Source organism: Anolis sagrei, chromosome 3, assembly GCF_037176765.1.
Source record: "Anolis sagrei isolate rAnoSag1 chromosome 3, rAnoSag1.mat, whole genome shotgun sequence".
NCBI classification, from domain to species: Eukaryota; Metazoa; Chordata; class Lepidosauria; order Squamata; family Dactyloidae; genus Anolis; species Anolis sagrei.
Genome location: NC_090023.1, coordinates 4,044,468 through 4,057,708, shown reverse-complemented (window position 1 = coordinate 4,057,708; position 13,241 = coordinate 4,044,468). Strand labels below are relative to the sequence as shown.

Below are 13,241 nucleotides of genomic sequence, written 5' to 3'. Positions count from 1 at the left end.
TCTGGATGTAGGTGAACTACAACTCCCAAACTCAAGGTCAATGCCCACCAAACCCTTCCAGTATTTTCTCTTGGTCAGGGGAGTTCTGTGTGCCAAGTTTGATTCAGTTCCATCATTCGTGGAGTCCAGAATGCTCTTTGATTGTAGGTGAACTATAAATCCCAGCAACTATAACTCCCAAATGACAAAATCATAATTTTTTGAGTGATAGTCACTCCTTGTGTTGTGAGACATTTTGTTGCCAAATTTGGTGTGATTTTATTCATTGGTTCTTTTGTTTTTAAGGTACTCATTATGCACAGAGCATTTATATATATATATATATATATATATATATATGCGCACGCACACACATACACACACACACACATATACATATACATATACATACATACATGCACACACACAGTATTTATATTTTGCCCTTCTCACCCTGCAGGGGGCTCAAGGCGGATTACAATGTACATATACATGGCAAACATTCAATGCCAAAGACACACAACACATATAGACAGACAGTCAGAGGCTATTTAGCATTCCAACTTTTTCTGGCCACCAGGGGAGCTGTTGCTTCACCGTCCATCTGTGACACATATGAAGTACTTTCTGCATTTCCCTCATGGAGATATTTTATGGCCTCGTAAATTAGTTAAATTAGCCTCCCCACACATAGCTGGTACCTAAATTTCCTACTTGACTGATGCAACTGTCTTTCAGGTTGCAAAGGTTGACAACAAGCTACACAAATTGGCCGGAAGCTCACTCCGACCTGGGCTGGCTTCGAATTCATGACCTTTTGGTCAGTAGTGGTCTTAATGCAGCTGACATCCATCCAGGTGCGCCACAATGCATGGCTTCTGTGCTTCTGCCTCTTCCAGGTTCCTGCCACAATGACAGCGGAGGAACTGGTTTTCGAAATCCTGGACCGGAGGAAAATCGTCATGAAGGAGAAAGACTTCTGGAGCTGCTTTGAAGTGAATGAACGGGAGGAGGCAGGTCAGAGATCTCCTGAACGGACTTAGGAGTCTTAGTAGAGCATGAGCCAAAGATGAGTCAAGAGTGTGATGCAGCAGCTAAAAAGGCCAATGCGATTCTATACTGAGTCAATAGGAGTCTAGTGTCCAGATGGAGGGAAATCCTAGTTCTTCTCTATTCTGCTTTGGACACCTGGAATAAGACTATATCCACTCATGAACAAAGCAATTCAGGAAGGAGATTTTCAAGCTGGAAGGTCTCCGGAAACTATGAATCCTAATTGCAGTGGATGCTTAGCTTGGAGAAGGGTCAGACTAAATGACCCTTGGGGGCTCTTCCAACTGTACAATTCTAAGACTCCAAAATGACTGGTGAAGGCAATGGATCTTAGATTTCTATCTGACAAGTAATATCTAAATGGGGCTGATCTGGATGATCTTTGGGGGTCCCTTCCCAACTCTAGCATTCTCAGCTTGTTTTGTGTTCTACATGCAACTGAGTCAACGGTGCTGTGCACTGCTAAACCACGGCTCCCTAAACTCAGTCAAGGGCGTGTTGCTCCATATTCCTCCGCCTTCAACCCTTTCTTGGCTTTCCTTCCTTGTGCAGAGCGGCCCTTGCACTACAGTGAGAAGGTCCTTCCGATTTTGCACAGTCTCGGGAAGGACAGCTATTTGGTCGTGAAGCGCCAGCTTTCCATGGACAGTATGTTGCTCTATCTAGGTAAGTCTCCAGGAGTCATTTCAGGGACTGTAGAGAAAGAGACATTGCATTGGAAGCCAGGGCGCCTCAAACAGAGGTTCTCAGGGATTTTTCTGAAGTGATGGTCTTTAGAGTCTTTAATGATACAACAAAGTCTTTTTTATGGAACAAACAACAAATCTTCAATGGTTCAAACAACACTTCAAGGCTTTCTTAGTCTAGTCCTCAATGGACTGGTACCTGACTTTGATTAACTGTACTTTCTCTGTAGGAAAAAACCCTATTTAACCTCTCCCAGGCTGTTAACTATCTATGCCTCATCGGTGTGGGTCCTACTACCGATTCCAAATGCGTCTGGGTATCAAGTAGACCTACCAGCCGAGGCTTGTAGATATTTCAGATGGAGTTCCGTGGATCTGTAATGCTGTCCTCCCTCAGAGAATTCTTTGAAAACCTCATGGTTGTTTTCTCTCTGATTGCTGTGAGGCTGAGAGGCTGTGAGCTCTCAGCCAGAGCCTTGGGACCTTTTCCCTGGAATTTCTGTTTCTGTTTCCCTGAATGTTCTTGAGAAAAGAAGCTTTTCTACGGGACGAGCTGGTCTACGTCCTATCGTTTAGCTTCCTGATGTGAGACTGCCCAAAAAATGGCTCCTTTCCCTCCCAGAGCCCTGAACAAGGGGCAGAACCAAAGCTTAATTATGATGGACAGGAGGCCTGCCCTATGACTGCAAACAGATAACAGAAAAAATAAAGTTGGAGCTCTTGGTACAGCTGTACCAGCACACCCTTTTTTCTTTGTTTCTGCAACTTTCCCTTCTTCCCCAGCCAGCAAGGTGGGCGACAGCAAACACGGGATGATGAAATTCCGGGAAGAGAAGAACTTGCTGGGTCTCGGACTCAGCACCGGGTTCCATGACCGGTACTTCATCCTCAACAGCGAGTGCCTCCGCCTCTACAAGGAGGTCCGGGTGAGTCCCCAAAAGCTCCCCTTGAAAGCCAACTGAAGTTGTAGCCACTCTGCAAAATCACAGCGGATTCCCAGCCAGTTTTCCTGATCAGGGAACCAAGATTATGTAGCAGAAACCTGCCAGTATTTCCAATCTTACCAACCACCAGGTCCTTGGCTAAGCTACTTTGGATGAAGCGAAGTCCAAACAAGTCAGGGCAAAGCGCGGTTTATTCATATTGCAGAATAGAAGGATGGACAGTCCACATAACACGCAGTATTATGTGGGATCTGGGACGAGCGTCCAATATATATACCCAACTTGTTGACAACTTTCAGAGTTCCCCCTTTCCCTTATTTGGCATAGCATTAAGCAAACATTTCCTTTATCATAAACATCTTCACCACAAATGGCCCAAAGTTAAGCAAAACATATATTGCATACATCTTACTGGAATAGGCCAACAACATCGGCCGACCACAAACTGTTCTTTGGAATAGGCTGTTGTAACACTTGCCTCCCATGGGGGAAGGCAGGCTGCAGCTTAAGTAGAAGTTAACAATATGCCTTTTCTGACACCTTTAAGATAGACAGACACAAAATGGAGACACTCTGGTTCACTCTCTCCTTCAAAGTGGAGAAGGATAAGACAATTACTCATAGAAACCTAGAATTGGGAGAGATCCCCAGTCTTTCCTGAAAAGGTAAACAGGGCTCAACTTGGGGAGGATGGAGCAGAGGATGCGAGAGGGGAAATGCAGCACAGAAGAGGTAAAGAGGCAGCACAGGAATATCTGGCTATTAGGGCTGTGCAAAGTTATTGTTAGTCCTCGTAAGTCGGATCAAATTTGTAAAATTTGTACTTACGATGCAATATCTGACAAATGCCAAAAAGTTAAGAATTGTAACTTACGCAGTACTTATTCGTTCGAACTTTGTAAACCTCTTGACTTCCTGTCTTCTTCCTTCCTTCCTTCGCTCAGAGTCATAAACCTGAGAAAGAATGGCCGGTCAAGAACCTGAAAATCTACCTGGGCATCAAGAAGAAAGCCCGTCCTCCGAGTTGGTGAGCAAGTCTTTCCTCTAGAATATTTAGCCGTCCCGTCCAAAGAGTGCCTTTCCCATTGGCCAGGCTGGCTTGGGTTGGTGGGAACTGGTCTCACGACATTCCCCTTTGAATCATAGAATCCAAGAGTTGGAAGAGACCTCATGGGCCATCCAGTCCAACCCCCTTCTGCCAAGAAGCAGGAATATTGCCTTCAAATCACTCCTGACAGATGGCCATCCAGCCTCTGCTTAAAAGCTTCCAAAGAAGGAGCCTCCACCACACTCCGGGGCAGAGAGTTCCACTGCTGAATGGCTCTCACAGTCAGGAAGTTCTTCCTAATGTTCAGATGGAATCTCCTCTCTTGTAGTTTGAAGCCATTGTTCCATTGCGTCCCAGTCTCCAAGGAAGCAGAAAACAAGCCTGCTCCCTCCTCCCTGTGGCTTCCTCTCACATATTTATACATGGCTATCATATCCCCTCTCAGCCTTCTCTTCTTCAGGCTAAACATGCCCCAGCTCCTTAAGCCGCTCCTCATAGGGCTTGTTCTCCAGACCCTTGATCATTTGAGTCGCCCTCCTCTGGACACATTCCAGCTTGCCAATATCTCTCTTGAATTGTGGTGCCCAGAATTGGACACAATATTCCAGATGTGGTCTAACCAAAGCAGAATAGAGCATGGGGAGCATGACTTCCCTGGATCTAGACACTAGGCTCCTATTGATGCAGGCCAAAATCCCATTGGCTTTTTTTGCCGCCACATCACATTGTTGGCTCATGTTTAACTTGTTGTCCACGAGGACTCCAAGATCTTTTTCACACGTACTGCTCTCGAGCCAGGCATCACCCATTCTGTATCTTTGCATTTCATTTTTTCTGCCAAAGTGGAGTATCTTGCATTTGTCACTGTTGAACTTCATTTTGTTAGTTTTGGCCCAACTTTGGGTCTCAATTCAGAGAGAAAAGAGGGATACAGTAGAGTCTCGCTTATCCAACATGAACAGTCTGGCAGAACGTTGGATAAGAAAGCCAAAAATGTTGGATAATAAGGAGGGATTAAGGAAAAGCCTATTGAATGTCTAATTATGTTATGATTTCACAAATTAAACAGTAAAACAACCAATCAACAGAAAAAGCAGTTCAATACACAGTAACATTATGTAATATTTACTGTATTTACGAATTTAGCACCCAAACATTGCAATGTATTGAATCAGCAGTGGATCTGGGCAGGAGGCAGATTGCGTTGGATAATACAGAACGTTGGATGAGCGAAGGTTGGGGAAGTGAGACTCTACTCTACAAATATAAGAAGGAGAACAGGAAGAGAGCTGTTCAGCAGTGGAACTCTCTGCCCCTGAGTGTGGTAGAGGCTCCTTCTTTGGAGGCTTTTAAACAGAGACTAGATGGCCATCTGTCAGGGGTGCTTTGAATGTAATATTCCTGCTTCTTGGCAGAATGGGGTAGGACTGGATGGCCCATTAGGTCTCTTCCAATTCTATGATTCTATGATTCTAAGAAGAAGGAGGAGGAGGAGGAGAAAAGCAAAAAGAAGTTGAGGAGAAAGAGGAAGGAGAAGAAAGAGTAGAGGAAGAAGGAGAAGAGGAAGAGGAGGAAGGAGGAGAAGGAGAAGAAAGAAGAGGAAGGAGAAGAAAAAAGATGATCAAGAAAGAGAAGAGGAAGAAGGAGAAGAAAGAAGAAGGAGAAGAAAGAAGAAAGAGAAGAGGAGGGAGAGGGAGAGGAAGAGGAAGAGGAAGAAAGAAGAAGAGCAAGAAAGAGAAGAGGAAGAAGAACAGCAAGAACGAAGAAGAGGAAGAAGAGGAGGGAGAAGAGGAAGAGGAAGAAAGAAGAATAGCAAGAAAGAGAAGCGGAATAAGGAGAAGAAGAAGAGGAAGAAGAAGAGGAGGAAGAGTAAGAGGGAGAAGAAGAGGAAGAGGAAGAAAGAAGAAGAGCAAGAAAGAAGAGGAAGAAGAGGAGGAAGAGGAAGAGCAAGAAAGAAGAGGAAGAAGGAGAGGAGGAAGAAGAACAGGAAAGAGAAGAGGAAGAAGGAGAAGAAGAAGAGGAGGAAGAGGAAGAAGGAGAGGAGGAAGAAGAGCAGGAAAGAGAAGAAGAAGGAGAAGAGGAAGAGGAGGAAGGGGGAGAAGGACAAGAAAGAAGAAGAAGAACAAGAAAGAAGAAGAGGAAGAGTAAGAGGGAGAAGAAGAAGAGGAAGAAAAAAGAAGAGCAAGAAAGAGAAGAGGAATAAGGAGAAGAAGGAGAGGAAGAAGGAGAAGAAATAAGGAGAAGAAAGAAGAACAAGAAAGAGAAGAGGAGGAATAGTAAGAGGGAGAAGAGGAAGAGGAAGAAAGAAGAAGAGCAAGAAAGGGAAGAGGAATAAGGAGAAGAGGAAGAAGAAGAGGAGTAGGAGGAAGAGGAAGAAGGACAAGAAAGAAGAGGAAGAAGAAGAGCAAGAAGGAGAAGAGGAAGAAAGAAGAGCAAGTAGAAGATGAAAAAGGAGAAGAGGAGGAAGAAGTGAAGCAAGAGGAGGAGGAAGAAGGAGAAGGAGAAGTGGAAGAAAAGTAGGAAGAGAAGGGGGGGGGGGAAGAGAGACAGAGGAAGAAGCAGCAGCCCATTTTTTTTTACCAGATTGAAAATCTGCCTATCTGAATTAAAACTCCTCATTTCTCTTGGAATATACTGAGCTTGAATCCCCTTAGCCCAATGCTTTCCTGCACTTCCCATCAGCTTCCTTTAGCACAATTTTTCCCCTCGCTCTTCTTAAGCGCTATGTTTCCCGTGATTCTCCTTAATGCTGTGTTTATCCTGGTTGTCTTTTGTGATATTGTCCCCTTGGTGCTCCTTAGTGCTGGGATTCTACCATCTCTTTGCATCCAAGGAAGCCTTGTGCCAATGCATGCTTCCGTCACCAGATGGCAATGTCGCTCCATGGGACCCATGCGGGTTTTCTGGTCCTGTTTTCCCTAATTCGGGATGTAAATAGTGATGCTGATGATGATAATAATAATAATTCTGCAGTGCAAAGTGTAACCAACCTTATGCTTTCCTCTTGCAGCTGGGGCTTCACCGTCTTTTTTGAGAACGAGAAGATGGAGAAGCAGCAATGGTAAGCGGCTCAGCCATCTCTATGAATGGGTACAAACCAAATCTCTCATCTCCAAAACACACGAGACCAGAACTGCTTTGGATTCCATATTTTGGAATGCCTGTGTTTGCCTAATGAGATATCTTAACGGTGCATCTACATGGTAGAATGAACGCAGTTCAGCACCTCTTTAACTGCTGTGGTTCAATAGTATAGAATCCTGGGAATTGCAGTTTTGCAAGTCGTTAGTACCCTTCGGGAGATATAGGTAAAGGTAAAGGTTGTCCCCTGATATTTAAGTCCAGTCATGTCTGACTCTGGGGTGTGGTGCTCATCTCCATTTCTAAGCCGAAGAGCCGGCATTGTCCATAGACACCTCCAAGGTCATGTGGCCGGCATAACTGCATGGAGCAGTCATGCCGGCCAATTTGGTCCCAATTTGGTGTCATCTGCAAACTTGATTATCATGCCTTTTAGATGAAGGGCTAGAAGGCATGATCATCAAGTTTGCAGCTGACACCAAATTGGGAGGGATAGCCAATACTCCAGAGGACAGGAGCAGAATTCAAAACGATCTTGACAGATTAGAGAGATGGGCCAAAACTAACAAAATGAAGTTCAACAGTGACAAATGCAAGATACTCCACTTTGGCAGGAAAAACGAAATGCAAAGATACAGAATGGGGGACAATGCCTGGCTGGAGAGCAGTACGTGTGAAAAAGATCTTGGAGTCCTCGTGGACAACAAGTTAAACATGAGCCAACAATGTGATGTGGCGGCAAAAAAAGCCAGTGGGATTTTGGCCTGCATCAATAGGAGCCTAGTGTCTAGATCTAGGGAAGTCATGCTCCCCATGCTCTATTCCGCTTTGGTTAGACCACTTTACCTGGAATATTGTGTCCAATTCTGGCACCACAATTCAAGAGAGATATTGACAAGCTGGAATGTGTCCAGAGGAGAGTGACCAAAATGATCAAGGGTCTGGATAACAAGCCCTATGAGGAGCGGCTTAAGGAGGTGGGCATGTTTAGCCTGAAGAAGAGAAGGCTGAGAGGGGATATGATAGCCATGTATAAATATGTGAGAGGAAGCCGCAGGGAGGAGGGAGCAAGCTTGTTTTCTGCTTCCTTGGAGACTAGGATGCAAGGGAACAATGGCTTCAAACTACAAGAGAGGAGATTCCATCTGAACATGAGGAAGAACTTCCTGGCTGTGAGAGCCGTTCAGCAGTGGAACTCTCTGCCCCGGAGTGTGGTGGAGGCTCCTTCCTTGGAAGTTTTTAAGCAGAGGCTGGATGGCCATCTGTCAGGGGTGATTTGAATGCAATATTCCTGCTTCTTGGCAGAATGGGGTTGGACTGGATGGCCCATGAGGTCTCTTCCAACTCTTTGATTCTATGATTCTATGACTGCATGGAGTGCCGTTACCTTCCTGCCGGAGCGGTACCTATTGATCTACTCACATTTGCATGTTTTCGAACTGCTAGGTTGGCAGAAGCTAGGGCTGACAGTGGAAGCTCACCCCGCTCCCCAGAATCGAACCTGTGACCTTTCAGTCAACGAGCTCAGCAGCTCAGCGCTTTAACCCACTGCGCCACCGGGGAGATATAGGGCAGTCTATAAATAAAGTATTATTATTCTTAACATCATCATCATCATCATCATCATATTATTATTATTATTATTATTATTATTATTATTGACGTGTCAGTAGCGACCTGAGAAACTGCAAGTCACTTCTGGTGTGAGAGAATTGGCCGTCTATATTATTATTATTATTATTATTATTACTATTATTATTATTATTCTCTGCCAAAGAGAGCCAGGACCTCAACAAACTACAACTCCCAGGATTCCATACTATTGAGACACAGCAATTAAAGAGGTGCCGAACTGCATTCATTCTACTGTGTAGACGTCCTTTTGGAGATGGTACCGAAGTTGAAAGACAAGATCCATTTATATTTCATATTCACCTTATATACACAGACTGAAGGTCATTTTATGCATAACAACATTTCCAAAAAGGTTCTTTTCCTGGTTTGAAAGTGTCATTTCCTGTTTAATCATGCAATCCTTACTTTGGAAGTAGTTTTTCTACTCCAGAAACTTTGTTTTTGTGTCACTATGTTGAATTGGTTGAGACTCGATGTTGAGACGATACTCATTGGGAAACTGGAGCCAAATGTACTGCAGGAGTGAAGGGAGATGTTGACTCTCAGCTGGAAGGTGTCCAGAGGAAGAGGGCAGCTCAAAGGATCAAGGGTCTGGAGAACAAGCCCTATGAGGAGCGGTTGAAAGAGCTGGGCCTGTTTAGCCTGCAGAAGTGAAGGCTGAGAGGAGACATGAGGAGAGCCAGGGATCAAGATGTGAGGTGTCGCACCTCATAGAATCATAGAATCCTAGAGTTGGAAGAGACCTCCTGGGCCATCCAGTCCAACCCCATTCTGCCAAGAAGCAGGAATATTGCATTCAAATCACCCCTGACAGATGGCCATCCAGCCTCTGTTTAAAAGCCTCCAAAGAAGGAGCCTCCATCACACTCCGGAGCAGAGAGTTCCACTGCTGAATGGCTCTCACAATCAGGAAGTTCTTCCTCGTGTTCAGATGGAATCTCCTCTCTTGTAGTTTGAAGCCATTGTTCCATGTCCTCGTCTCCAAGGAAGCAGAAAACAAGCTTGCTCCCTCCTCCTCCCTGTGGCTTCCTCTCACCTCTTGACACATGGCTATCACATGTCCTCTCAGCCTTCTCTTCTTCAGGCTAAACATGCCCAGCTCCTTAAGCCGCTCCTCATAGGGCTTGTTCTCAAGGCCCCTGGATCATTTGAGTCACCCTCCTCTGGACCCATTCCAGCTTGTCAATATCTCCCTTGAATTGTGGTGCCCAGAATTGGACACAATATTCCAGGTGTGGTCTAACCCATGGAGCGACATCCTTGGCAGAATGGGGTTGGACTGAATGGTCCATGAGGTGTCTTCCAACTCTAGGATTCTATAATTCAATATCCTTCCTGAATAAACAAAGTCTTTGTAGTTTAAAAAACTTTCCCCATGTTTTTAATGATAGAACCAATTAGGAAATGACATTCACAACTAAGGAACAAAAATCGTGTTACGTAGTGCAATGTTTATAATATGTTCCTGAAGCAAATTTTGGGTACATTGAACCATCAGAGAGCGAAAGTATCACCCTTCCAGGACTTTGGAGCATTTGGAATTTCCAAATAAGGGATGTTTAATCCATTATATCTCCTTTGTGTCATCATCCTCTTTGCACCTGTCTCCTTTTCTGGAAAGTGGGACTCATTTCCAAGAAATTAAATTAAGTCCGTAGCCTCGTCATCGCATCATTGTCCTCCTCCTCCTCCTTATGAATCATCCTGCCTTTTCCTCTAGATCTGGGGCTCAAAGTGACTCAAAATAGTTCAGACAGAGACAGGTAGAGATGTCAAAACAGCCATATCAAGCAGGCATGGGCAAACTTGGCTCTCTAGGTGTTTTGGACTTCAACTCCCATCATTCCTAACAGCTGGTAGGCTCCTCGAAGGCTTTCATGGCTGGAATCACTAGTTTGCTGTAAGTTTTTCGGGCTGTCTGGCTATGTTCCAGAAGCATTCTCTCCTGATGTTTTGCCTGCATCTATGGCAGGCATTCTCAGAGGTTGTGAGGTTGTGAAGATGCCTGCTTAAATGCAGGCAATGTCAGTGGCATTGCCGCACAGCAAGGCAAAGAACACGATCATCAGCCACTTTAGGCTATAAACTACTTTATTTACAAGTATAAACAGTAGCACATCGTAAAACTGCTTCCTCTCCGTCCGGTAGCTACATCGCGAACACACAGAACACGCTGTTATCAGTATAAGTCCACACCTCCTGCATTCCAGAGTGACGTATGACGTAGGACGCTGTTATCAGTATCAGTCCACACCTCCTGCATTCCAGAGTGACGTATGACGTAGGACGCTGTTATCAGTATCAGTCCACACCTCCTGCATTCCAGCGTGACGTAGGACGTAGGACGCTGTTATCAGTATCAGTCCACACCTCCTGCATTCCAGAGTGACGTATGACGTAGGACGCTGTTATCAGTATCAGTCCACACCTCCTGCATTCCAGAGTGACGTATGACATAGGACGCTGTTATCAGTATCAGTCCACACCTCCTGCATTCCAGAGTGACGTATGACGTAGGACGCTGTTATCAGTATCAGTCCACACCTCCTGCATTCCAGAGTGACGTATGACGTAGGACGCTGTTATCAGTATCAGTCCACACCTCCTGCATTCCAGAGTGACGTATGACGTAGGACGCTGTTATCAGTATCAGTCCACACCTCCTGCATTCCAGAGTGACGTATGACGTAGGACGCTGTTATCAGTATCAGTCCACACCTCCTGCATTCCAGAGTGACGTATGACGTAGGACGCTGTTATCAGTATCAGTCCACACCTCCTGCATTCCAGAGTGACGTATGACGTAGGACGCTGTTATCAGTATCAGTCCACACCTCCTGCATTCCAGAGTGACGTATGACGTAGGACGCTGTTATCAGTATCAGTCCACACCTCCTGCATTCCAGAGTGACGTATGACGTAGGACGCTGTTATCAGTATCAGTCCACACCTCCTGCATTCCAGAGTGACGTATGACGTACGACGCATGAGGCTGCATCCATTGCTCTATGCACAATGATTTATGACCTCTCTAGGAATGCCGTTCCCTCCATGGTTCAGTTAACTCTTTCCACACAGGAAATACACTCGGCACATAGCATCACATTTTAAACATACATACATACATACTTTGAAATCTACATTATGCATTTCAAAACAGCTCCAGCAGGCAAAATGTCAGGAGAGGATGCTTCTGGGACATGGCCATGCAACTCGAAAAACTTACAGCAACCCAGCTGGTAGGCTGTTAGGAATTGTTGGAGTTGGAAGTCCAAAATAGCTGGAGGGCTCAAGTTAGTCCGTGCCTGCTCTAATATCAGGGATGCAATCCAAGAGAGGTCAAGCCCCTCCTTGAAAGGGCTTGACCAATGTAGAAAAGGGAAGATGACCTTTCCAGAAGCAAGGGCCTGACTGCATTGGAAGCAAGGACTTGACCTTTTTAGGAATAGGTACTTGACCTCTCTCTTGGAACAGGAATGGGACCTCTCCTCGAAATGGAGACCTTCCTTCCTTACTTACTTAGGCGATCCCTCGTTGTCCGAGTAAGATTGTCCTCCAAGTTCGGTGTCCTGGCGGTGGGTCCGTAGGTGGCTGTGGAGACCTATTCTTTACCTGCATCTTCTCCCACAGTGAGGACATCGGTTTCCAGGTGGAAGGTGGTCCTGGTTGGGGTTGGCTTGACATGCCTTCCTCTTGGCATGTTTCTCTCGTTCACCCTCCATTCTCTTCAAATTCTACAGCACTGCTGGTCACAGCTGACCTCCAGCTGGAGCACTCAAGGGCCAAGGCATCCCAGTTTGCGGTGTCAATGCCACAGTTTTTAAGATTCACTTTGAGCCCATCTTTCAATCTCTTCTCCCGCCCACCAACATTCCTGTTTCTGTTCTTGAGTTCGGAGTAGAGCAGCTGCTTTGGGAGATTTATTAATTTATTAATTTATTTCAAAGTTTTCTATACCGAACCTTCTCAACCTCATTGAGGGTCTCAGCCCGGTTTCCAACCATAAAAACACATACAATCATTAAAATATCACAATTACATATCACATAAAATATCACATATATCACAATTACAGTAACAGATTTAAAATAACACTATATATAAACTATATATAACACTATATATAAAACTACGGTGGTCAGTCGTCATATTAAAATCAGATCTATATCATCTTCCATCCAGAATCCTAGGGTGTTGTCTCATTCATCGAAGGCCTGACTCCACAGCCACGTCTTCACCCGTTTCCTAAATGTCAGGATAGACGGGGTGGTTCTGACCTCCGGTGGGAGAGAGTTCCAAAGTCGCGGGGCCACCACCGAGAAGGCTCTGTCCCTCGTCCCCACCAGACGCGCTTGCGAGGCTGGTGGGAACAAGAGCAGGGCCTCTCCAGATGATCTTAATAATCTTGATGGTTCGTAGGGGAGAATACGTTCGGAGAGGTAAACGTTGAGAGATGGTGGTTAGGCATCCGGACAACGTGGCTGGTCCAGTGGAGTTGATGGCGGAGGACCATTGCTTCAATGCTGGTGGTCTTTGCTTCTTCCAGCACGCTGATGTTTATTTGCCTGTCTTCCCAAGAGATTTGCAGGATTTTCCAGAGGCAACGATGATGGAATCGTTCCAGGAGTTGCATGTGATGACTGTAGACAGTCCATGTTTCGCAAGTGTAAAGCAGGGTTGGGAGGACAATAGCTTTATAAACAAGTACCTTAGTCTCCCTACGGATTTCCCAGTCCTCAAATACTCTGTGCTTCACTCGTGCCTCATTCCTAGACCTTTCTAGAACAACAACAACAACAACAACTTTATATATAC

The 13,241-nt window shown here is 45.2% G+C and overlaps 1 protein-coding gene across 7 annotated transcripts in view; it reads left to right on the top strand.

The window, feature by feature from the left end:
- ARAP1 (ArfGAP with RhoGAP domain, ankyrin repeat and PH domain 1) overlaps nucleotides 1-13,241 on the top strand; it is a 207,682-nt gene that overhangs the window by 184,993 nt on the left and 9,448 nt on the right. For all 7 annotated transcript variants that reach the window (XM_067466421.1, XM_067466422.1, XM_067466427.1 and 4 more), the window contains 5 exons: nucleotides 879-996; nucleotides 1,585-1,698; nucleotides 2,502-2,644; nucleotides 3,607-3,689; nucleotides 6,721-6,771. In XM_067466421.1, the coding sequence (XP_067322522.1) occupies nucleotides 879-996; nucleotides 1,585-1,698; nucleotides 2,502-2,644; nucleotides 3,607-3,689; nucleotides 6,721-6,771 (509 nt within the window). The remainder of the gene's footprint in view (nucleotides 1-878; nucleotides 997-1,584; nucleotides 1,699-2,501; nucleotides 2,645-3,606; nucleotides 3,690-6,720; nucleotides 6,772-13,241) is intronic.